Below are 27,115 nucleotides of genomic sequence, written 5' to 3' on the forward strand. Positions count from 1 at the left end.
CTAAATACTTATTTAAACTTAGTATACAATATGATATTGTATCACATTGTTTTATAATACATTTTAATAGTAGTGTTATGTATAAATAAATAGTATAGTTTTACTGACAAAGATTTTGCAGTTGTTTTCATGCTAAATAAAAGAAGACTTAAAATATGTTGTTAAATTTTAATTGAAATTAATGTTTATGGCTTGAAATTTATTACATCGTGATAACACTAAATCTTTTTTATTTGATGTATGTTAACAATATTGATTACACGATTAATTCAAACTGCTATTTGATAGTTCTATCAAGGTAGTTGAAAATTCTGTATGATGAAATGATGCAATAGTACTGTTGCTATTATTTTACTTTAAAAATGTTTATGGCGCAAAATAGATGTAAGTGAATGAAATCTCAATATTAGATTTATTATCCAGTGCCGGAGTTAGGGGTTAATTGTATTAAAAAATGTACATAAGTGATGGAATGAAGGTTTAATGGTTCAATCCTTATTTAAAATAATTCAAGGATATTATTATCAAAGAAAAAATTTTCTTTTTAGGTTGACTTCAATTATTGGTGATATTAAAATACATTGAAAATTATGATGTGTAGTGAGAAACCGAAAAGCGCCAGCGGGACAAATACCCCGCTCTTTTTAGTCTTGACCTTAAGGATAATCCTTTATCCTCTATAGAATTATTTTCTTTAACTGTTATTCTAATAACAAATAATAAACGTATTATTTATTTTACCATGTTATTCTGTATGCATACATAAAAAACATTGACTATTTAATTGAAAAGTAATTATTTTAAATCTCATTTATATGAAATTCATACCTTAATACAATATTTTTAGTAGTTTTTATTATTTATTAAGATAGCTAAAAACTCGTTCAGTTTGTGATTAAAGATTACTAAAATACTAATTTTTCTGATAATATTAAAAATATATAAATATGTGTAAGCCTATTTTTTAAAATATATTTTTATAGGATTTTTATTCGTGCCTCGAGAGTACAAAAATAAGTTTTTAAAATTATGTATACATATAAACTAAATCTAATACTAGTTTAGAATAAGTCAGAAATGTGTATAGTTTAATAAATGTATGAGGTATTTAATTAAATATTTCATCTTATACCTAGTACCAAATTTTTTTACTGACGTCATACATTAATATTAATATTAATTACTTTTTTATTATTTTTTTTTTGTATTTTATACAAGTAAATTATTATTTTACGTATATAATAAATATGCAAACTTGTTTTTATATTATTTAGTTTTTAAAATACTTTCATTCATGTGTTATACTTCATATTTGAGTATATATATAAATCAATATAATATTAGTATTTTTTATGCAGAATTATTGATGCTAATCCATTACTATACTTTTACTTTCAAAAGTAATTTTTAAGCATTACCCATTTCAATTAAAAATATTAACGAAAATTGAAAAAAAAAATTGTCAGCAGATTTTATTAATTATTTTTGTACTTGTTTGACCCTTTATTTTATCTAATTGTTTTGTTTTATTTTAATATAAAATAAATTTATGTAGTGTTTAATTATAAGAGAAGACATTAAAAGATCTCGACAAGTAAATTTTCACTTCTGTTAAGCTGTAACAGGATTCTGTCCTTTGTACTCCAAAGACTCCCTTATGCTACTTAAGTCGAGTCATAAAAGGTTTTGTATAATGTTAAAGAGGTCATAATTTAGTCTAATACTTTAATATTGTAAAATAATAGTAAAATTATTTTATTATGCTTAATGTACTTAATGCATACGAACAGCATATTTTTATATATAATAATAGTTATTTGTATTTTTTACAAGGTCCACTCGTACTTTGTTTTTAATATCACGTGTAATTATTTGTACACGTGGAATTAATAAATTACATTATATTATCAAGTTATAAAATGCCAATTTATTTATTATAACTCACAAAAATATTTTCAAATAGTTTCTATCTATATCTTTTTCGCTCTTACTCTAATGATACTTAAAAATTTACGAAATTTCTAAATTTTACAAAATTTTCTGTATTAATATAAAAAAATCATTATTTACATTGATACAATTTAACTGTTAAGTAAAGAATCTAGTGATTTTGTAATTATGATACATGGATATCCTACATAAATCAATATAAATATAAATTGTTTTTCAAAAGATTCCTTACAAATCAATTTGAAAAGCTATTTTTCATATAGAATTTACAATCATTTAAACAAAAATTAATATTATTAATATAAATTTTTAAAAGTTATAGTTTATTAACAGGGGGATTTATTTATCCTTGAATAGTAAATTTCTCCCAAAATTATAATAATTTTGAGAATTTCTTTTTGAATAGTATTATTTATATTTCGATTTCGTGATCAAATATTCATTTAGTTTACCCCTTATCTCATAAAAGGGTACTACTTTATTTTTTAAATAGTAATGTACATATTTCAATAAATTAAATGTTGGAGAATTATGCAACTAAGACTAAATAACTAGTCAATAACAAATTTTTAACCAGTATTCCAGAAATTTTAAACATTTTTTTACCGTGGTGGTAGAAGAAGTATGGCAAAGTTAAGTATGCATAATGATAAAAATATAATAATTTGTAATTCATAAACATTTAACATTTAAAATACATAATAACTTCTGAAATATTAGTTCAAAAGTTGTTATCGATAAGTTATTTTTAGTTTAATTATTTCCTAAAATTTAATCTATCAAAATATGTTAGTTCCCATCTAAAAAAATAAAATTGGAGAATTTAACGCTTGGTTACTCCAATTCCCACAATGCCTAATGCAGAGAAGTTCTCCCCGATTACCACTCTATCTAACTCGATATTTTCAATTTAATCTATTCTATACAACTGCACTTTCCTCAAATGATTATGACTCCTTTTTCTTGTTCGAGGTCTGTACAAACCCATTTTGATGCAATAGTTCACTGACTTTATTTGTCAAACTGAGTCATCAATGGTGACTAATCCTCGTTTTTACTAAACTCACTATTCATCTAGTATTTCCCTGAATGTTCTTTATAATGAACTAACATGTAATATCTCTCATTAAATGTTAGATTTATTTGTACAATATTTCTCTTTATTTTTTATCCGTACTTTGTGTTCTTCTGTCTCCCTAAGAAATATCTCTTCTTCCTTTACTATCGCTTCTCATATTGTACCGACCATTCATGATATCGTTTGATGAGTCTAAAGAAACTTTTTTCAACTGGTTGTCCTTAAATTTAATTTTTTAAATTAATTTTACTATGATGTGTATTTTTATTATTTTTTTTTTTTTGTGTCTGTGAACAATCTTAGCTCAATACGTCAAAAGATCACAAATCGTATCTAGTCGAAGACATTACCCTAAAAATTGAAAAAATTTCCTCGTTCCCCAAAAATTAGGCGAATCCCCCCACAATTTACAATTTTAATATTCGGTAAATTTTGCCATTTTTTCAATTTTTTTTTCTTAAAACTGCTATAACTTTATTAAAAATGAAAAAATCATTATAATTTTTTTTTATAGATACCTTAGGTATTTCACTATCAATTGATATATTTTTGTAAACATTTGACCCATTACTTGCCCATAGGGAGGGTTTCAATATGGAAACTTTTTAATAAAAAATTAATTTTTTCAACTTATGAAAATGTTCCGGAAAAACTGAAACTTTTATATATATATATCTTAAATTAAAGCTTATGTAATATACTTTAATTTTGAAAAAAACTTGACCTCTGGACTTGTCTTCATGGTAAAAATGACTACTGTCATTCAAAAATATGCTAATTTTGTATTAAAATTCTGTATTTTATTTTAATTTAAAATACCTAACAATTAAAGTACATTGATTTTCATAAATATTATATAAATCAAATTGATATAGCATAGAAAGTTAAATTTATTTAAATTTTTTTTCCTTTTTTTAAGTCGAGAAAAATAGCTTTGAAATTTGAACTAGCTTAAATTGCCATTTTTTTCAATCAACGGAAACGATGTCTTACGCGCTTGGGTACAAGGTTCCAACCCGCGTATGGCCAAGCATTTTTTGCATTTTTATCTTAATTCTTTTTAAATAAGAATAAATTTTCAACTCATTTAATTTTTATCTCATTTAGATTCAATAACTTCAATAAAGATCAAGGATCCCATCAATAGTCACCAATTGTGAGAAGAAATTTCTTATTCATGTTAAAATTATTTTACTATATTTTAGGTTTTAGCTCTCACTTGACCTACTATTTTCAACGATACGTCAAATGATTACAATTCATAATTATTGACGAATCAAGTTTGATATGATAATTTGATATGATAGGTTTAACTACAAAATAAAATCATTTTATTCTGTAATTAAAATTTTTTTTTTACTCTATTTGTGTGTTCTACTAACTTAATATTAAGAATAATATTCTTAATTTTTTGGTAACATGTTGCTATATAAATAATTTCTAAAAAAAATGATTCTTAATTTCACCTGAATTAACAATAGATTTTAACAATTATAATGAAATTTTATAATACGCTCTATTGAGTAGATCTTTTTAACAACTTTTTTTGATTGGTTTTTTTAGTTAAAGTAAATCATTAAAATTAAATTCTTATTTAATTTAAAAATCATGGTAATAAATTACTTTTTTTTTTTATAAACTTTCAAAGAGTCAACTTCAAAGGATTAAAAAAAATAGGTTAAATATGTCATTTTCCTTATTTTTAACATATTAAAAATCAAAATCGGTATTAATATAAAATTTTTTTTTTTGTTTTTAATTATTTTTTTATTTTTTAATAATAATTAATAATATTGAAACTTAGAATTGATAGAAAAAGTCTAATTACACATTTGAAAACACCGCGAAAAATTGATTTAGAAAAGTATATCTTTGTTTTTGATGAAAGTTCTTTGTAGTAAAGTGTGTAAAACTTATAACTTTGTTATAAGTAATAAAAATGTTTTATTGAAAAGTATTGCATCAATCTCTTTAAATTTTTATACGTATATAAAGTGTAGAAATATACTACTACTACTTTATTATTTTTATAATATCAACGTAAACATTATAATATTAAATTATTGAATAACAAATTCATACAAATTACTATAATTATTATTTATTCATATATTATAATTATAAATCAAATAACTAATCGGGTTAAAATTAAGGGAATAAGGGTTATTGTTGCTTTTGATATAATCTACCAATTTTTTAAAATTAAACACTATCTACAGATTTGCAACGAAACGTTTGTTATGATAGTGATTTTAATCACTGTCAAAATTCATCTATACTTGTCCAACTATGCCACGTCCCCACTGTGCTAGGTTTTTTATTTTAATATTAATTACATATATTGTTGTAAATAAATAAATAAATTAGTTTTTCAGCTGTAAAATCATTTTTTATACATTATTTAAGTTTTATAAAAATACTAGTAATGTAATTGGGCTTATCCAATTCAAATTATTACACCCGGCTTTATTATGGGCCGACCTGGAACTACCTTGAGGTATTACTTTAGGGCGGCCCAAAAGATTAATCAATTGCTTGGGTCAAACCTAAGCCATCTGTATATCTATGAAACTCAAAAATATCTAATACTCAATTACACGTATTTTTGATACTTCTTTGAAATTACTTTGGAATATCACAGAATATTGTATATTTGGATAAATAAAAGTTTATGTTACAGGGTTATTTAAAATATTTAAATGCATAGTCGGCATTCTAATTTGTGTGATGGTACAAACTTTTGCGAATCATATTTAACTTGCTGAGTTATTTTTAATTGTGTTTTACATATGCTGCGTGTACTTATGGAACATATAAATAATTTTATTGATATTGCAGATAGCCTTATTAGTACTCATCTACTTAGGTCTATAACATTAATTAAAGTCAATGATCAAAAACATACAATTTAAAACAAAAAACTTATTTGGAATTTTCTTTTCAACTTAAGAAGAACAAAAAGTACAACAAAAAATTATAAAACAGTATAAACTAGCAGAAATTTGAGAGAATAGCTTGAGCAGTTAATAAAATTTTTGTTATTTATATAAAAATGGATACATTGATTAAAAATGAGATCATTGAAGATTTATTTTACATATTTAGAGGATAAATGGTAATTTACAAAACTGTTGATTCATTCAAATTGATTTATGTAATTTACATATTTTAGTAAAAATCATTTGGTTAGTTAAGTTTTTTAAAAATAAATATTTATTTGATTTTTATTTTAATGACTTATTACTGAGTACGAAAAATACTAAGATGAAGTTAATATTTATTACTGTAAGAATTATTTTAAAACATAATAATCTTTCTTGTAACATCTTGTTAAACACTAAATATGAATGTTTTATAATAATAATGTTAAAATAAAAACCATTCATTCTATATTGATTATTTTAATTATGTATGGAATTGAAAAACGACTATTAGAATAATTTTTTTTTCGTTATTTGAGTGTATTTATTTACACAGCTTGGTAAATGATAATTTCTCCATAAAGTTTATTAATTTTAGCAATACCTACAAAAATCAACTTAATATAGATTAATATAAAATGTTGATTTATGAATTTTTTTATTATGTTAGTTTAGTTATACTTATTTGCGTAAAAATTATTTAGGATGTTAGAGAGTAAATACCCAGTTTCAAAACAATTTTATGGTGCATACATAATTAGTGCTTGTTTGGAACGTGTTGGATATATTTTATTATACAGAGTGTCTCAGATATACTTCAGACACCCTAACTAAATTTAGTCTTAACTAAATGTATCACTAATAAGAAATAAATTATAAACAGTTTTTAATTTGTTTAAAATAACCAATTTTTAGCTCTATTCTTACAATAAATGTTAATGAGTCGACTACAATTTTAAGACTAGTATTCATTGAATTACAATCATGCACCTCGTACTAGTATACGTATACTCCGTTTTTAATTGTTATAATCAACATGATAATCATTTATAATATTTTTAAACGAGAGAAACGTTAAGTTACTGGTCCAAAAGTTTTTATCTTAACCAGGACTTAACTTATCATAAACCAGTCATTAACTTAATTAGATCACTATCTAATAAATAAGCTAATTAGGTATGTATGTTTCTATTTAAAAAAAAACGATAGCACAATGGGGTCGCGACACAGTGTGAGCGTGGCATAGTTGGGACAAGTTTAGATGATTTCTAGCAATAATTAAAGTCACTATCATAAAAAACGATTTGATGTAAATATGTAGATAATGTTTAATTTTTAAAAAATAATGGTTTATATCAAAAGCTACACGATCTCTTATTTTCCTATTTATATTCTGATTACAAGTTTTATGATTTATTAGCGTAATATATGAGATATATATAATTATAATATATAGAGGGAAATAGTCTGATTAAAATAAAAGTATGTCACATAAAAGAAGAATATAAATAGTACTTATCTTAAAAAAATTATAATGATCCATACATTTTTCAAAAAGTTATAGCTTTATAAAGTTAAAATATAAAAAATAATTTTTTTACAAAAATCGTATATTTTTATTAACTTTGATGTCTGTTTTTACCATGAAGGCAAAATAAAGTCCGGTTTTTTTTTTTCATAATAAAGTATATTACATTAGCTTTAATTTAATATATATATAAGTGTTAGAGTTTCTGGAACACTTTCAAAAGTTAAGTTAAAAAAGTTGTTTTTTTGTGAAAAAGTTGTCATTTTGAACCCTCCTTGTAGTTAGGTATATAGTCAAATTTATAAAAAAAAATATACTAAATAATAGGTAAATACCTTATGTATCTATAGCAAAAAACTATATCGATTTTGTCATTTTTAAAAAAGTCATGGCAGTTTTAAGTAAAAATAATTTTAAAAATTTTGAAAATTAGCGATTTTTAAATTTGTAACTTTTTGGAGATTTTCCTCATTAACGGGGAATGATGGAAATGTTTTCAATTTTTGAGGGTAACATCTTCGACTAGATACGATTTGTGATCTTTTGACGTATCGTTGAAAGAAATCGGTTCGGTGAGAGCTGAGAAAAAGTGGTAACAGACACAAAAAAAAAACATCATAGTAAAATTAATACTTTCTCAGCTTCGCATCGAAGTCAAAAACAAAGCTGACACTCTTATAATGTATGTGCCGAATTAAAAAAAAACAATTATTCACTGGTAAATCAAGAAATATGTGAAACTAAAATTTTCCAAAAACAATTTTAAATAATGATATCAAAAAAAAAAATAGTCATTACATTAAGAGAAAACGAGTTGCTATATTTAAAAGACTCATTTTGTAGTGTTTAAAATTAAGAAAATTGGTTAATTTTCACGAACAATAAACGTTCTTTTTCTTATTTATTCCATACTTAATATATCCTCTCAAGAATTAAATTTTAACTCATAGGAGTATAAAGATAAAGAATATACTTTTACAATTTGATATTGGTCTTAGAAAAAAGAACTTGCATCGTTCTTACGTACGAATCTAATACGATTTTATTTAAAAAGCATAAATTTAGAAACCTGCTTAGCTATCATAATAGCTTTTTTGTTTAAATTTAAAATCAATATGTATGTTTATTTTTGAACGTGTTAATTTAATAATATAATACACAAAAATGTCATTGACAATTATAACTAATTTTACCGGTTTAATATTCGGAATGTAATGTATGGAATTCGTGTCTACTGATTTTAATCGAATATTTTTATAACGATGATCCATTCTCGATACGAAACGATACATTCGATTACCCATATATATGCGATGTGACCAAATAATAAATGAAAACTAAAATTTAAGCAATAAACATTTTATAATATATTAAAATTTTATACTAATTTGATGATAAATTTCTATTTGTTTGGTTTTTAGCTTATTTGTTTAGATGACTTAAATTTAAGTCATTAATTAGCTATTTCTACTTTTTCTTAACTTGGTTTTTTTATTTAATTACTACATAGATTTCATTTAAACCATAATTTATTGTTATTAAAAATTTTTAATTTATTTTACATTACTTTTATTAAAATATGACGTACTAAACTTGTAAAACAATCAACAAATATTATTCAGTTCATAAAATAAAAACATCACGTGAATAAATTATTTTATTTTATATTTTCAATCTTTGTATTAAATTGAATTCCTTAAATATTAGGCTATCATAGTCAAGGAGTTCTTAATATTTTTAAAAGTTGAGCTATGTGATACAAATTAGTTTACTCATCAACATACAGTTTTTTATTATTTGCATATGGTTGGTCACGAATTCTTCAGTAGAAGATGTCCCATTTTTCTTTTTAAAGTTAATATTTATTTAAAAACAGCTATCTAATAACCATTATTATATTATAATAATGATTCTCGATTATAAGACTCGATAATGAGACTCGATTATAACCTTAATAGGAATGGATAAAGATACATGCTAGAGATATTTATATATTACATTTATTAAATATTCTCAAAATTTCAATTTACTAATAAAATTGTAAATCTAATTAGACACAGACGAATTTCTTGGTTTATTTAGTTGTTATTACTGTTAATTGGTAAATTTTTAACTAACTTGATGATCAATTGTTTACTATATCAAATTATTTTTACTTTTCAACTGGGACTACTTAAATTTTATATCTTATTAACTGTAGTATATTAATTTAATTTGTTATTCCAAACATTTTTTCTATATATATAATTCTTCATAACTAATATTAATATATTCATATTTAGAATTAAACTTTAAATAAGTTTTCTATGCACTTTTAACATTAGTCTATAAATATTTTAAGAACAAATTTTACTTATTCTTATTATACATTATTCTTAAACTTACATTTTTTGACACAATTATGTTTCAAATGTTATCTCTAATTTATTACATTTTTAACTACGAATTAAAAAAATTACTAATGTACTTTAAAATGATAATAGTGTAGAAATAAATTAAAGCTTATATAATAGATAGTTTTAGTTCCTCCTAAAACTTATTATTGCCTACTCTTACAAATAAAATATACAGAGTGGTTTACAATGATTTGGCAAATTTAGATTAGTGTTGTAAATATTTATTGTAAATTATAAATATATTTACCTTTTTAATGATATAAACATAGTTTTATAATTCAGGGAAAACCGCTTAATACAACCTACTTAAATAGTTGCAAGAAAAAATTAAAAATTTTTTTTTTAGTTACATATTTTTCATTATTTATCAGTTATGATTTTAGAATCATCTCTTATAAATTATAGAAATGTATACTTAAGTTTTTAAATAACAAGAATTATTCTAACATATAACAATTAAAAATAACTTATAAAATAATAGATTAATTAAAAAATATCTAATTAAGAAAATAACTGATCGATAACAACTATTGAACCAGTACTTCTTCAGTAACATTTTTATATCTTGGTGGGAGAGGAAGGACGACAAAGAAAAATGTAACTATAATTATTGATTCAAATTTTGTTATCAATTTTTTTTTGAAAATTATAGAACTATTAACTTCTGATAAGAAAAAATTGTATTATGTTTTATATTTTTAAAGTTATTGCACGTGATATTGTAATAAGACAATAAAACTACTAGTTATTAGATTGTCAATTTTACATAACAAATATTTATTAAAATCTCAAAATATTATATTATTTTAGTTTTTACTTCATGTTGATAAATATAAAATATTTCAGTTTCAACATATAATTAAAGTTAAATTAAAACTAAAACTCTGTAAAATATTATTTTGTCATCAAAGAAGTATTAATGTTTTGACATTTATTTCAAAATATTAATATAATATTAAATAAATATAATTTTATTAATATTATAAAAATTACTAAGGTACAACATTAAAAAATATTACTATTACGAATATGCTACCTGAAATATATTATTTATAATAAGTTACTTAAAAAAGTAATATTATATTTTTTTTATCTTTAATGTAACAAATGTATGTTACTTACAACTTAATTTTTATTTTTAATTAACCAGTAGTCTTGATGATGAATAAATATGATGACATATTTATAGTAAAAATATTTTTTTTATACACATAAAAAATGAAGTAGCATCTACGCAATTTGAAAGTTATGGAGTATTTAAATACACTATAAATGGTGTAGTTACCTTTAAATTACGGCGAATACGAATAATTTCAATTTGTTTGATTTTTATTACTTTGGTCTTAGAACATAATAAATGCAAAACGATGTAATACATTCAAAATGTTGATTTTTAAATTGTAGTCAATTTTTTTTTATTGTGTAAAAAATGTGTTAACATAATTAAATATTGTTAACAATATGCTGATTTATATATACATGTATCATTTACATAATGAATAATGTACGTGTAATTTATATTTGTTTTATTTTCACAAGGTATAATAATTATAATAAATCATTTATTAGCTACGATGCGAAGATAATAATGAAATAGTTTTGTAATAGAGTGTCTTTTTTTATATCCGTCCATAAAAATTCTCAGCGCTTACTGGATTGATTTTAATTTCAAAATAACCCCTCTTTTATCTAATTAAACCACCTATCATCACCAAAAATTGAAAAATACATCCTTTTTTTACAATTTTAGAAAAATGTCTTAAAATTATACTACCGTAATACACGTATTTTCAAAATTATCAGCAATTAAAACTATACTACGGTCATAAAAAGTGTAACAGAAATCATGTAAAAGAAAGAGCACGGTATGTTATTAGAACCCACGATCCTAGGAGTTGTAGAGATAAACCTTATCACTAAGTCACAGTGCACTAATGATTCATATCTCGTAAACTTTTATATTGATTAATAACGAGATTTGCGGCTGAGGGTGAAAACACATAAAAGGTGAAACAATGTATCGTGTCAACTGTTATAACTGTTAAAAAAAAACATATCCTTATATTTTCAAAAGTGTATAGAAAAACACAGAGGAAAGAAATGGTTTCCAAGTACTTCAAATTCCCAAAGAATAGTAATTATTAAATTATAAATTTATTTCAATGTTTCAGTGAAATTTTTAAATAGCATTGTAAATTTACTAATATACAAATTATTTTAAAATTTAATAGATTTGTATCGAAGTGTTTTTTATAAAGTGATGTTAATTACTGTTAGATGTCATATATAGTTGACTCAAAAATGTCACGGTCCCCCTCTATGCTGGGTGTTATTATTATTATTTTATTTTAAATTCATTTTTAAACAGAATCGACTTAGATATTATAAGTGTATAGTTCTAAAATTTAAAGTTTTTAATTTTACATGGTTTCAAAGTACAAAACATTGATTTTTTCAGTTTTCACAATACTAATTTTTTAAAATATTTTCATTAATAAAAAGAAAATTTAGCATAATTTTTAACATTTTTGAGAGCAATTTCATTAATTAAATATAATTCAGATTTTATTGAAAGGCATAAAAAAAACAGGTGTGAAAATTAATATCTTCTCATCTTTGCATCAAAGATAAAGGGTCTACCAATACATTAATAAAATAATATATAATACATATATATATATATATATGTATGTGTGTGTGTGTATGTGTATGTATTAATTATAAAATTATAAATAAAAATATTAGGTAAATACATTTTTACTGGTTAAAAATTGAAACTAAACCACAGACAACTAATAAATTAACTAATTTTGATAGATTTAAAATTTAATTTTCAGGATCTACAGACTTCATCAATTAATAATATTTGATAGTATAATATTAAATAATTAATTTGTTTAGTTTTAATATGATATCGTCTCATACTAACTTATCTACTACTTAATTCTTCATTAGTCTGTTATAAAAAAAAAACTTTTAAATCAATTTATCATTTTTTTTATATTCTGGACGTATATATTATGTTATTTACAAACAAATTTGAAAATAAATGTTTCATAATCAATCAATCTTAATTTTTATATTATTATTGTCTTTATCAATAAGAAAAACAATTAATTTTAAGTAGAAACATTAATCATTAAATATTTTTCCTATTTGAATAAATTAATCTTAAATTGTTAAAATCATATAGCTAAATAAATACTTTTTTTTTTATACTGAATAAGTCAAAAATATTTTGTATCAAAAATACAATATAATATTTTACTATCGATTTTGAGCGTCTAAAAATCAAAGATAATTAAACGATGCAATCATACTTTTTAGTTGTCATAGTCATGCTGTGATTTTCATAAAAAATAGTAATATTTTTGACTGGTCACAAATATTTATATCATCATAATTTTTGAATATGTTAAGGCATTTTCAAAAGTAATTATTATACTTTGTCTATAAATTATATATAAATCGTCAATTTACAAATCTTATCGATTTGATCATTCTAAAAAATATGGGTTCTGAAGCCACTAAATTAAATGCCAGTAATTTTTTAAGAATTAACTAATAAGTTTTTATGAATTTGATTTAACAATATTGAAGTGACCTATATTCAGATATTTGTAATGTACGGAATCAAATAAACGTAAAATATATTTTTTTGTTAGAATAAGCCTGCCTGAAATTTTGTTTTGAATCAAATGACTTATAAAGAATATTGTTGTGGGCAGATTAACACAATAAAAAAAACGTATATAAATCCATTATTTAGTAATTTAAATCAAAAACAACAAATTTATGAAACATAAAACCATACAATTCAACAACTTAAGATATTGTGGGTTGTATTATTCATATTCCCTTCATCATTTAGTAATTGTAGTTTGGGGCTCAATGAATATTATTAAATTCAATTTTAAGGTTAAAATTTAAATTACACACAATGCGCGATAGTTGAACATTTAATTTATGTTTGTTAAATTTGTTACATCAATGATATTTCTAATTATAATTTTTTTCAATTATTTTTGTAAAATTTCTATTTGAGTTTCAATTCTTTATCTATAATGACAACCGATAACTGTTAATAATAATGTTATTTCAAACGTATGTCAGCTTATAAATTCATTAATGTTAAGCTATTGATGAACAGGCTTCAATTATATTGTATTAAATTATTACTTAATTTAGAATTTTTTCTACAATTAAATTATATAAATTAATAATCTGTAGAAATGTTTTATGTATTTACTTATGATTGTCAAAATAATGAATAACTTCAATAGAAATATTGACATCTTTGATTTATTTTTTTTCATAAATAAACATTAATTAATGAATATATTTTTGGACACACAATATATTTAAGCATTTTAAATTTTAGGTGCCGCCATGGAACTGTCAATGGCGGGGGACGGGCCTTCGTAGATTTAAATCTACGAAGGACACCGTCAAAGCAGCTTAAGGCATCGTAAAGACTATGCAAATTGACCGGTTACAAAGCTTAATTGCGGTAAGTTTATTTAATATTATGATGTAAATAGATATTTTACTTATTCAAGAGTAAATAAAACCACAAGTATTGAACCAAACTATTTAATTATTTTACTTAGTTAAATTCATTTTAGGATGAAGTAAATTTCTCAGTAAATATACAAATAAATAAAAAATTTATTATTTTAAAATCTATTACAAATATTAATAAGTTAGTCATTGTTCGTTATATTGACCTGTTATAATGTAGTAATATATTATAAATGCAATGTTTTATAATAGTATATTATGTTAAAAAATTTTGAAGATGACAAAAGTATAACAAAAAATGTCTATAAACAAAGCTCTACTCCAACACTGAAATTCAGGAATATGATTTTGGATGATAATTATCATTTAATCATATTTTTATTATAATTAAATATAAAAAAATTTTGAAAAAATTTGGTTTTCAAATTTACAGTCTTTGAATTTTCACAAGAAGTATGATTGATATTTCAGTAAAACGACATAATTTAACTGACACAATAAATTTTATCTAACTGGTGAAATATATGTTATTAAAAAAATGTTGTATGTGTAATGTACTTAAAAGAAACATATCAGTAAAAAAAATGCACTTTTTTACTTCGTATAAGACTAAATTATTTTCGAAAAAAGATTGACGACATTCGTGTCTTTATATTGAACGGTGACTACTTAAAGGAAGACGAAGAAAAATTAAAGCATTAAACATGTAATGTTCGGGTTTTATTTTGGCTTCAGTCCATACTCTTTAACAAGTGGTTTGAGCTTGATGACATATTTTTCTTTTAATGTTTTTTACTCATTGAAATTCAAGATAATTGTTGATTATCATAAAGAATGATATTAATATACACGTGACAGAAAATGTTTCATTTTATATAAAAAGCGATGTTATTAATTACATAGTCGGAAAACTGATCAGCTCTAAGATGACGTAGATAATGTTATTGTTTATAATTAAATATGTATTGTTATTTTGTCATAGTAATGTTGAATGTAAATTACTCACTTATGAAGTATCGACAGTGTGTCCCACTTGAAAGGTTAACATATGTAATAAAAGCACCAGAATTTTGGGAATCAGAATCACTTCTCTCATTAATTTATACAATTTTAACACCTAATATTTGTTTACCAAATGTGATTACGTCATAGTATACCATTTCACAGATTAGTTTATTTTAAGTATTTTCTTAAGTATTTGGAAAACAGTAACAATGTCTGTATAATATGATAATTAAAGTGTTTAAGTAATATGAGCTTATCGTAAAAAAGTATCTGATTCTCTTATATCTTAAGTAATTTATCTTTTATTAACATATTAAAATTTCACATAAGAGTTTTATAAAAATAAATAAAAAATAACTTTCAATCTAAACAAATCTAATTTATAACGTTTTTTCCAAGCGTGTTGTTTCAATGTTTTTAAAACAACCACTATAAAGTTTTATATTTAAAAAAATAAATACCATAATAGAAGTAAATGCATACTTAATGTATATCCCTTAAATATCACGATAAACGACTACACACCGTGTCATCTTTAAAGTAATGTCCTTTTTTACTTTTCTAGGTATAATTTAAAGTAATTATCTTTAAAATAATCTTTGAAATATATTTATAGTTAATGAATACGATTATAATGAAAATTTACTACATTCACGTATTATTGATTTATCGTAGGTCACCAAAGTTTTGTCTAAAATAATAACAATTATTAAAAAAAAATTTTTGATTTTGTTTAGATTTATTTAAATAATTTTTATACCCAGCCCTTTTCCCTTATAAGGAAATAAAATTTTTTTTAATAATAATTTAACGGTCAATGATGAATCAATCATTCTGTATGTTTCTGAAATTTTATCGTAAGAAGCTCGATTATATGTTATATTTAAAAAGATAAATTTGAGAACTTTTTTTATGTATTAAACTTCTTGTAAAACGCATTTTGAAAAAAATAAATGTAAACTTAAGTGTTGCTAATTCATTATAAACCCTTTTATTGTTTTAATAAGTTTTGTGAAATTCTATTGAATTAATTTTCCATGAACCACTTAATTAATCCAAAAATAAAGATAACATTATGAATTCACTTTTTTGGTTTTCCTATTATAAAGTACTTTATGTTCATTTCTTACACCTTATAAGGGTGTCAACTTTTCTTTTTTCAAATGGCTACATACATTTATAAATTAGTTTATTTAATAGATAATGATATAATAATAATTGAGTATTTCACTAGTCGATATAAACTTTTGAAACAGTATTTGGGAAGTTATTTACACTTCATAGTGACGACTGTAAGTGAGACGTGTCGTTTTTTTTTAACTAGTCATTTTTCGGCCATATTCTTACAACTCGCCCAAGTATAAAAATGTCAATAACTTCTGAAATTGTGATCCAAAAATTTTTATTGAACAGTTATTTTCTCAAGTAGATTATTATGTCTTAAATAAACTAAAATTTTGAAATTTAATTACATTTTTTTAACTAAGAGATGGAAAGAGTGCCACTGATAAATTCTTAGTGCATAGAATAAACTATATAGCTAGGTCAACCCAAATTATGGTTAATATAGTGACAACCTAATTATACAATTAGTTAATTATTTAGTTAGAAGAACTATCTTATATACTAGAATTAATTTTAAACTAAATTTATTTAGTAATTCCAACTTATATAATAGTTCGGCCAACTATATAAAATAATACTTCCAATTATATAATTATGTCGTCATTATATTAACCATAAATATAAAATATTTTTTCCGTGTACTAAGTAATATTAGTTATAACATAATTTCTTTTATGTTTAATTTATATTGACAATTATAAAAATACTATTATTAATATCCTTATTTTTATTAATCTGTATTTTAAAGAGTAAACTTTAAACAAATTGGTAAATTACCTAAAATATTAAAATTATAATTTAATCTTGTGTGCAAATAATTATAGAGTAGTTTTATTTATTCTGTTATGCAATGTAAAATATTCATTACCTTCCTACTAATTGAAATAAAATACTTGGTATGTTAGATTAAATCTAATAAGATAAGCGTGTAATAAAAATATTTAAAATTGTTAATATTACACTATATTTAATAAGAACTTCTGTATAATTATCAATAACGAAATAATTATGCTGTTGTATACAAAACCTGGCTTTGATTAATAAGTAGTAAAATAAAAAATTATCGCAATATTAATTACTACTTTTCCACCTTTAGTTAAATACATACAATTAATAAGAGTTATTAACTAATAAAACATGACAGTTATATATTAGTAAATACTCGAATATATACAAGTGATTATTTATAATAAACCATTTAATTAAGCCAAAAATTCGCAAATAATATTTGCGAATTTTTTGGATTATTTATATAAAAAAAGAGTTATTAAATTATTCTAAAAGCAGCATTTTCCTATTTACTGTTTACTAGGTTTATGACTTATAAGTGTAATACATGAATACATATTTATTTTAGTAATTACATTTAATACAAAATTGATATTGATTAATTAAGTATTGTAATTTTTAACGAGAAATTATAAAAAGTTATCATATATAGTGAGACTTTTTTAATATTAGTCACTTGATTACTTTTAAATTAATAATTATATTAAGAAAAATTTGTTTGGTATTTTTTAATTTTATATATTTCTTGATTTATTGATAATAATTTTTTTTTTAATTCATTCCTCATGTCTGATAAGGGTGTCAACTATATTTTTTTTAATGGAAACATACATATATAATAAAAAATTATATAATTAAGAAAATGACTGGTTGATAACAATTGTTGATCCATTATTTTGGAAGTTATAACTATTTTAAAATAAATTAGGGGTTGTGTTATCTTTATCATTTCTCCACCTTAAAAAGTAACAAAATTGTGTAAAACTAATTATATTTTTTCAATATTAAAGACTTTAAAAACTAAAATAGAAACTGAAAAGGATAAGTTTAACTTAATATTTTTATTTTACTTATAAAAATATAATACACTATTAAAGGAAAAAACGTTTAACTTATTTTCGAGATCATTCATTTGTATAAAAGTTATCTAATTTTTAAGTAAACGATAATTTTATTGTATTCATTGTATTAAAACGAAATTTAAGTATTATATGTTATACGTATATACTCGTTTCCTATTTCTTTAAAAGTTTTTATAAAGTATAATTCTGCAAAACTATCTTTAAACAAAGTAAATTAAACATGCGTTAATGTAAATTTATGAAAAATGAGTACCTATATTAAAAAAGTATTTTAGTTTAAATCTTAGGCTGTCATTTATACTATAATTTTTCTATCAGGAATTTTAAGCCTTACGTTTAATTATTAATAAGTTTATTTATATTTTTTTTTAGGTGCTTATCACATTTTTTGGTGTATTGTTAGCAAATTCGGCAACAGAACCTTATATGCCTGTGGATTGGTTAAACGATTCGCATCGTCAGAATAACCAAAGTCTAAATCAGGAATCTCAAGATTGGTAAGCTGTTATTACTCTTTTAATGATAATTCTTACCACCTTCATTTTTACCCGATCATTCATGTAGCTATTTCACTCGAGATTTTCATATCACTATAAATTAAGGTTTTTTTTTTTTAAGATTTAAATATTAGATATTTGCTCTGTCGTCTGAATTTTTCTGAATAATGTTACCATAATATGTGATATTAAAAATACCTCGGCTTAACTGCTTAACTTAACGACTTAAGAATTACAAAATATAATTATAATCATAATAAATAACAATAATCTTCTTCGTTCATTGAGTGTGCAATACAATTTTAACTATGTGCTTTGCTTTCTTTAAACTGTATGGAATCTGCTCATAAAAAAAGATAAATTACAAACAACACTTATCTTTTAATGTATTTTCAAATTGAAGATTTCTTGCAACAGACACACTCTATTTCTGTGGTAGTATTATATCTTATATTCTATTGTGCATAATACATTTAAACGTTTCACTCATTTAATCCGAAATAATAAACGGCTGTTTTCGTAATAAAATTCTCTCTTTTCGAGCCTATTAAACGAAACGTCATCTATTTTAAGAGTTTTATAAAAGATGAATGGATTTATTTATAGATCAAGTGCTCAAAAATAGGTATTAGTGCTTAGTATCGTGATTGTGCAGAAACCGTTTATTTAATGTATGCATATGAAGTTCAATGCACTTTATGTCATAAATATTTTGCTATTATTTTCCTTTTATCTGAAACTGTCAATAGTAATAATAATAATAATTTAAAAATTCCTTAGAATAGAAGCAGATTATAAAGAAACCTACAAGTTTAATAAATCATATNAGCAGATTATAAAGAAACCTAAAAGTTTAATAAATCATATACTTCTCAATCAGAATACCCGGGAAAATTAATAATAAAATAACCTGTGTCATCATTTTACTATTTATTACACACTTAATTAGTTGATAAATTCTTAACAAATATTTTTATAACAGTCTAGTTTTAGCTTCTACATTCTACTATCAACAAAAAGGATTCTCAAAAAAATGTTAGAAATTTTACTTTATGCATGACAAAAATAAAAACAAATAACTCAAATTTTTGTGTAAAATTTAAAATTTATTTTTCTAAAATTATTGTTCGGTTATTATTAGGTTTGGTGGAGAAGAACCATCAATAGAAGAAGAAGTAGCAAATCATCGGTGGCTATCAGGCCGTAGAAGTCAAGAATACTTACAAATGATGGGAGGTCAAGAAGACTGTTGTCCATCGCAAATGGAAATGATTGAACCTAAAGGTGGAAGTAATCCTGATGGCTTATATGTTGAACTTTTCAGGTAAATTACATGTAAAATAATAAATTTATATATTCAAAAATGTTATTTTCTTTAATTTTTTTAGTTAAAAACTATTCAAAATTAACTAATTCAAATTGGAATGGTATTATAAAAATTAATTTATTCTTCTTTTTCTTCGCTTTTATCCCAACTACTTTTAAGATATATATCTATATTTTAATATAAATTAATAAAATTAATTAATTCATTTATTAAATGTTAAAGAAATATTAATTTGAGATAAAAATAGAATAAAACTTTTTATACAATTTTATTAAAATCTAAAAACCTAAATTAGTTTGATATCATAATTAGTACCTAATAATTGTCAAAAACACGAAATACTCAAAAAAATACATAGCCTATGAGGTTGAAAACTCTAAATAAAAATTTTGCGTGTACTATGATCTTTAATTAATTAAAAATAATTCAGGCTTTTGATAAAATCTGGCACGAAAGTTTCTTATTTAAACTAAATGAAAATTGATTTTCTCTATAGTATCCAATCATTCAGTCCTATCTAATAAATCGTATATTTTCTTTTAAAGACAACAATGACTACATTTTTAAATATAATATTGAATCTAATGGCCCGTAAGGTAGCATTATAGCTCTTTTCCTGTGTTCAATTTTTGCTCATGATACGCCTAAATCATTTTTAATATTACACAACCTTAAAAACTACGCTAATGACATCATCCTTTTAACTTCAAATGTAGATCTGGCAATGGTATCTATACATCTCCAAAACCATCTTTACATTATTCACTACTGGTCCACCCGATGGAAAGTAAAAATAAATGAAACAAAGTCCTATTTCATTATCTTCATCCTAAAACAGATTGATTGTCCTCCTGTTTTTTTCGATAATAAATTAACGTTAATGATGTTAAATACCATGGGCTAGTACTAGACAAAACAATCTATCATCTGGTTATCACATTTTAAAACCAAAGGTAAAGCTGTTAACTCTCGACTTCATCTTCTCCGTCCCTTTCTACGATCTAAACTATCTTTAAACAATAAGCTAATTCTTTACAAATCTTTAATAAGACCAGCATGACTTATACAAATTACATACAAATTTGATTTTGAAGAGAGGTTGGCAAAGCTTTCTAACCTAAGAACCATTCAGGCGTTTTCCAAGTGTTCACTCAAATAAATTCTGTTCCATGGTATATCACATACAACAACATCCACAAAGACCTAAAAATTCCAATCAACTAGCTAAATCCCATTACCTTTATTTCCAATCTAAACTAAAATATCACGTTAACCCACTTGTGAAGCAACTTTCCTCACTAACCTTGCCTGACCAAAAGACCTTCTAAAAACTTAATAATAATATTATTATTATTCAATATCTTAATAAAATAAGCTGTCAAATAGCACTAATGGGTGTTTTTTTCATTATCTTCATTCGTGTCATTATAAATAAATTTGTTATAATAATTACTTATAGTTCAACAGATATATAGATTATAATATATTTATATTTATTATATTGAAACTTGATAACAAGTTTTGATTTTTTCATATTTAAAAAACGTCAGTCTTCTATTAGTTCCAAATTTTCAATTTCTCGTTGTATACCGAAATATAATATGCCAAAATAACATTTCTACTAATTTATGCATATGACTATTCGTAGTAATCATCGAATGAAGTTGAATTAGCCAATTCTTTGGTCTTGTTGAAAAACGTTTTATTATATTTCCTAACGATATGCAATCAAAAATATTTTAGTGTGACTGTTGTTTTTATTTTGTCATGCACTATATTTATAGTTAATAACCTGTTAATGGAATTACTATTTTTCTGCTATTATTTATCGCTTTGACTCATATTAAGACTAATAAAAAATACCTCAAGCTTTTCTCAGAATTATATTTATACATTCCATTTAATATGAACAGCACATTATATTAATAATAATTTGACCACATAATATAGTATCTATATAATGTATTAACATACATGTTAAATATAAAATGTTAATTTATATATTTATAAATGATGGTATAAGAATTATAATAAGTATTATTCAAATTTTAAATAAACCTATTTATCTATCTTCTATAGTTGATAATTATAACTCTTCATTTAGTAATTGGCAATTTATCAAAATAATTAGATTTCACATTTTCTACTAAAACACATTCAAGTTTTAAAATTTGGAAGATTTAAAACGAATCGGGAAGTTTTTTTCTGTTATTTTTGTTCTTATGGTATACAACAATTATTATTTAGTATTGTTAAGTATCAGCGAAATGATAATCTTCCACGGGTATGTCAAAGAAAAATCATATAAGAAGCACTTCTCATCCTAACTTGATTGCATCTAAAATGGCTACTGTACGTATTATTAAAGTAATATCAAGCATGAGTATAATTTTAAGAAATTGATTTCTATAACTGTTTTCCTATTGCAGTTTATCATACAATACAATCAGTGCTTCATATTTTACACTTTTTTTTTAATGAATATTAATCTTACCATCGTTTTATTTATTATAGATATGCAGCTACTTTGTATTTATAATTTTTTTTTAATTGAAAGCCGTGTAAAATTTTGATTCAAAGTTATTACTATGCCGATTGTAAATATACTTTGTTTTCGTATTTTTAATTATTATTAAAAAACGTCAGTAGCTGTTTTCAAGGGTATACTCAATTATTGATTATTTATTTCATCATAAATATTATTATTGATAGTTATTATTAAAATCGTTATTACTTTAAGAATTATTACTTTTAAGTAGAATAAATGAAAGACAATTTAATTTTCAAACTGAAGATTGCAAAATCTAAGCTACACTAGCTAATAAATAAAATAACTGCTATCAAAATATTGATTACTATTATACTCATTGTAGACTAAAAAGCAATCACATTATAATAAATTATTATTAAGCTGTATATTATATACATTGTTTATTTTAAACGTTAAGTGATTAATTGACCAGCACTAGTAGAATTGCATATCAATAACTTACTCTCTTTGAAATTAAATTAAATTCAAAAATACAATCAAGTTTAATTCCGTTAACTGATCTAATGCGTATTTTGAAGCATACATGTTTTCATTATATTTGTTATTTATTTTAATATTTTAAATAAAATGTAGGTAAAGATTAGCTAGATAAATCTTTTTAATATATTATACTATGATTATGTATGCGAAGTTAAATTTTTCACGTAGTAAAATTAAATACTAAATTATATTTTTTTGTACATTAACTCACATTAAAAATTCGACTATTTTAAATTATTATCTGTCGTTGACACCGTTTTAGACTTTTCAGTCTCGATTCTTGCATATTACCGGTTCTCAAATAATTGTGTACTTATTTATAATTCGATTTGAGCTAAGATGATATTAATATGTTGATTTAGTTTTATAATAAACATAGTAGTTATATTACCTAATAAAACATTTTTCAATCTCGTTGCAAACAAAAGAAATAATTCAAATTATTAATATATATATATAATTCAAACATCAATCATTAGAGCAATTAAAACGGTTTGTTTGGATAACATTTTTCTTTGGTACGATTACAATATTTATAGAAAAAAACGACTTTAAAAAAAATTCTTTTGTTCAAAGACTACTATTTAGTAAAGCCAATTGAAATAAGTTGAATATACATAGTTGATTAATAAGTAATTCAGTAAAAATAAAACATCAAAGTATTACTTTCATATCTTCAATGTGGCTACTATTTTACTCTAGAGTTAGATGTAACCGTTAATAAACGTGTGTTACATAAATTATTTAAATGTTTTTATGTTAAATATTATTATAATTTATCTTATAGTCTAATAAGATTTGTCTTTATGCGGTATTGCTATTCGAGTAGAACTTGTACTAGTCATGTCTAGGTAACTGTTTTTTGCATAAATACTGCTTTATGCAGATTTTTAAGAGGATATCTGATGTAGCACTACATTATATAGCTCATAATTTTTTGTTTTAGATATCTATTTACTAAGATCATAGCAAAGTATAATAATGTTATTACTTATTGATGACAAAAAATAAAATGTTTACTTATAGTGCTTTTTTGTGTTGGTTACAGTGACGGAGCAGACAGACAGCGGTTTTACGAAGTGTCGTGCAAGCCAGGCGTTGAGGGAAAACCCTGTTTATTCATGGAACGTAAGTTGCATAATCACTCAGTGTGCGTTCAAAGATATTCGTATTCGTACGCCATTGTCCGTGAAGAAAACGGTCGTCATCACCACCATACTGTAAGCGGCGGCAATAATAAACAGTTTTCCTCATTATTTCCAAGTGAAAACAACGTATGGAAGTTAGATTACATTAAAGTGCGTAGTGGATGCACATGTATGGTACAAACACCAAAGAAAAAACAAAAGCAACGACGGAAGCTAAACAAAAAACATCAATGAGAACCAATGAAATTATCATGGTTCAGCACGGTTTGTTCCGCGAGTTCCCTATACAAAATAATTGCCAATGGCGTTCATAAATATTAATAATTATTAATATTTTCAATTATAATTGAAACCTCCAACGGCGATAATGTAACCAAATATTTTTTGTAAAATGTGTGTTCCAATTTGAAGAAATAGTCTTAAGTATCTTTAAGGACGCAGACATGACATCATTGTTATTAAAATTAATTTAAGTATAATTATTTTTATTAATTTCGAGCAGCTTAAAAATATAGAATATTCAAAAGGTCTGGTTAACTTTTTGAAGCTGTTATACATTTCTTTTTGTAAATAGTTATCTCTTAGATCTGAAAAACTATAATAATGCACCACATACAGCACAGTCATACGCCTACAAACAAGTGAGCCTAATTGAAATTTAATATAATTGAGTATTGCAAGTATGTTTTTAATAACTACATTTTTTTACTTATATTTAGTCAATCGAATGTTACCCTTAGACTTATTGGTAATATAATTAAGTGTTATGACTGCTGCCCAATGATATGTGAAACCTTTTTGGTTTAAAAGTTACCTATATAAACTGTTTAATTCTTATTAATCTGTATAAATATTAAATAAATTTGATTAAACTTTATACAAGTAATTTTGATTTCCCGCAGTCTTCCAAATTGAGATTACTACATATTATGAAATTAACTAAGTATGTAACATAGTAGTAGTAAAATATATTTACTTAAATATATATTTATTTTTTATTAATATTATAGTGTTATTGTAGTATATAAACAAATTTGTAAATTTTATGTTGTTTATTTATTTATTTTTTATTGTTCAATAATTAACTTTTTTTACTTTTTTTGATTTTTCCATTACTATTTTTTTTTTATTATATTCTTGTGACCCATTATTGTAATTGGTAGCTATTTTTCTACAAATTACATCATTTTAAGATGTTATATAACATGATTATTGCATAATACTCAATATTCAGCATATTATAGATATACTACATTATAATGTACTCAATACGCATAGTGAATTTAACAAAAATTACATTTATATATCAATAGTTTACAGAAATATATATATATATATATATATATATTTACTTACAGATAATAAAGTTCACATTAAACCGCTTCTAATTTTGGTTTTACTGTATGTATTAGTAATATTTTCTTATTTTACAACAAAGGTCCATCTATGTGTGATAACACTGTGATAAGTAGTGATGGACATTTTCGAATATTTTAAACTATCGAATAACTAATCAAATTGTTTTTATACAACCGAATAGTTTATTTTTAGAATAAACTATCCGAATATATTGTGTAACTATCGAATATTTTTACTATTCGAATATTTTTTGACTGACTATCGAATAGTTCGATAGTCGAATGTAACATAATTAATAAAGATCATCGGGATTAGTTATCATTATTTTGTAATTATTTTTTTGTGAAGAAACAACTAAATATTGAAAATGAATGATGAACGGTTGTGTTGGCTTTTATAGTTAAATATATTATAACGTTATTCTATTTTTACATTTAATGTTTAAAGAGTTCTAATTACAATTATTGTCATAAGCAGTTTTTAATATGGGCAAACAACTACTTTTTTATTACATATAATTTTTTTAAATATAATGATTGAAAAAAATTATTTTGAATTAATAAGAATTATTTTAGATTATGTATATTTTTAGTTTTCTGTTTTTCATTTTTAATTACGTTTTAACAAAAAATTTTGTTTTTAAAGTTATTCGTTACGGTTTCTTGATTTTTTTTTTAATTCATCCCTTATACTTTATAAAGATGTCATCTATATTTTTTAAATTACAACATACGTATAAAACTAGGTAATAAAATAAAAAATTATATAATTAAGAGAATAACTGGTCGATAACTACTTTTGATCCATTATTTTGGAATTTATTAACATTATTTAATATGTATAGTGGAGGAAGAGCGCAGTAAAGTAATGCGTAACGATAAAAAAATAATAGTAGTCATTAAAAAAATAGATACTTTTGTAAGGTTTAAGGGATTATTAAAGAAAATATTAATAATAATAATAATTATAAATTCAGAAATATAAGGAATTAAAAATACCATAAAGAATTTCCTTAACATAGTTATTATTTTAAAAATAAATCGAGTTGCTAATATTACAAGAATCATTGTATATATGTTAATACAATGTTTAGAAACATATTTTTTATATTTTTGTTACTCAATAAATATTTTTCTAAATTTGTTCATCCATTAAAATTTCTGAAANACTTTAGGAATGGACTTCCTTGCGTTTGAATAGGATGATAAAACGCTTAATGCGACATCCTTAGAACTAAATATAATTTTTAGCGGCCGAGGAGAATTGGTAGAAACTTTACCTAAGCGAATCAATTTAAAATCTGGTGGTAACGAGACCGAGAAGGGCTCTAATGCAGATTTTAAATGATTTATGTCATC

At 22.9% G+C, this 27,115-nt stretch overlaps 1 protein-coding gene across 3 annotated transcripts in view; it reads left to right on the plus strand.

Annotated features, from left to right (window-relative positions):
- The window catches only part of LOC126900660 (uncharacterized), a 55,270-nt gene extending 29,594 nt beyond the window's left edge, over window positions 1-25,676 (plus strand). For all 3 annotated transcript variants that reach the window (XM_050676542.1, XM_050676540.1, XM_050676541.1), the window contains exons 3-6: window positions 14,255-14,383; window positions 18,768-18,892; window positions 20,034-20,216; window positions 24,299-25,676. In XM_050676542.1, coding sequence (XP_050532499.1) covers window positions 14,351-14,383; window positions 18,768-18,892; window positions 20,034-20,216; window positions 24,299-24,632 — 675 coding nt within the window. In that variant the 5' untranslated portion in view covers window positions 14,255-14,350 and the 3' untranslated portion in view covers window positions 24,633-25,676. The remainder of the gene's footprint in view (window positions 1-14,254; window positions 14,384-18,767; window positions 18,893-20,033; window positions 20,217-24,298) is intronic.
- Window positions 25,677-27,115: the final 1,439 nt, after the last annotated feature.

The sequence above is a fragment of the Daktulosphaira vitifoliae genome, unplaced genomic scaffold (assembly GCF_025091365.1).
Source record: "Daktulosphaira vitifoliae isolate Bord-2020 unplaced genomic scaffold, ASM2509136v1 Scaffold_3, whole genome shotgun sequence".
Taxonomy (NCBI): domain Eukaryota; kingdom Metazoa; phylum Arthropoda; class Insecta; order Hemiptera; family Phylloxeridae; genus Daktulosphaira; species Daktulosphaira vitifoliae.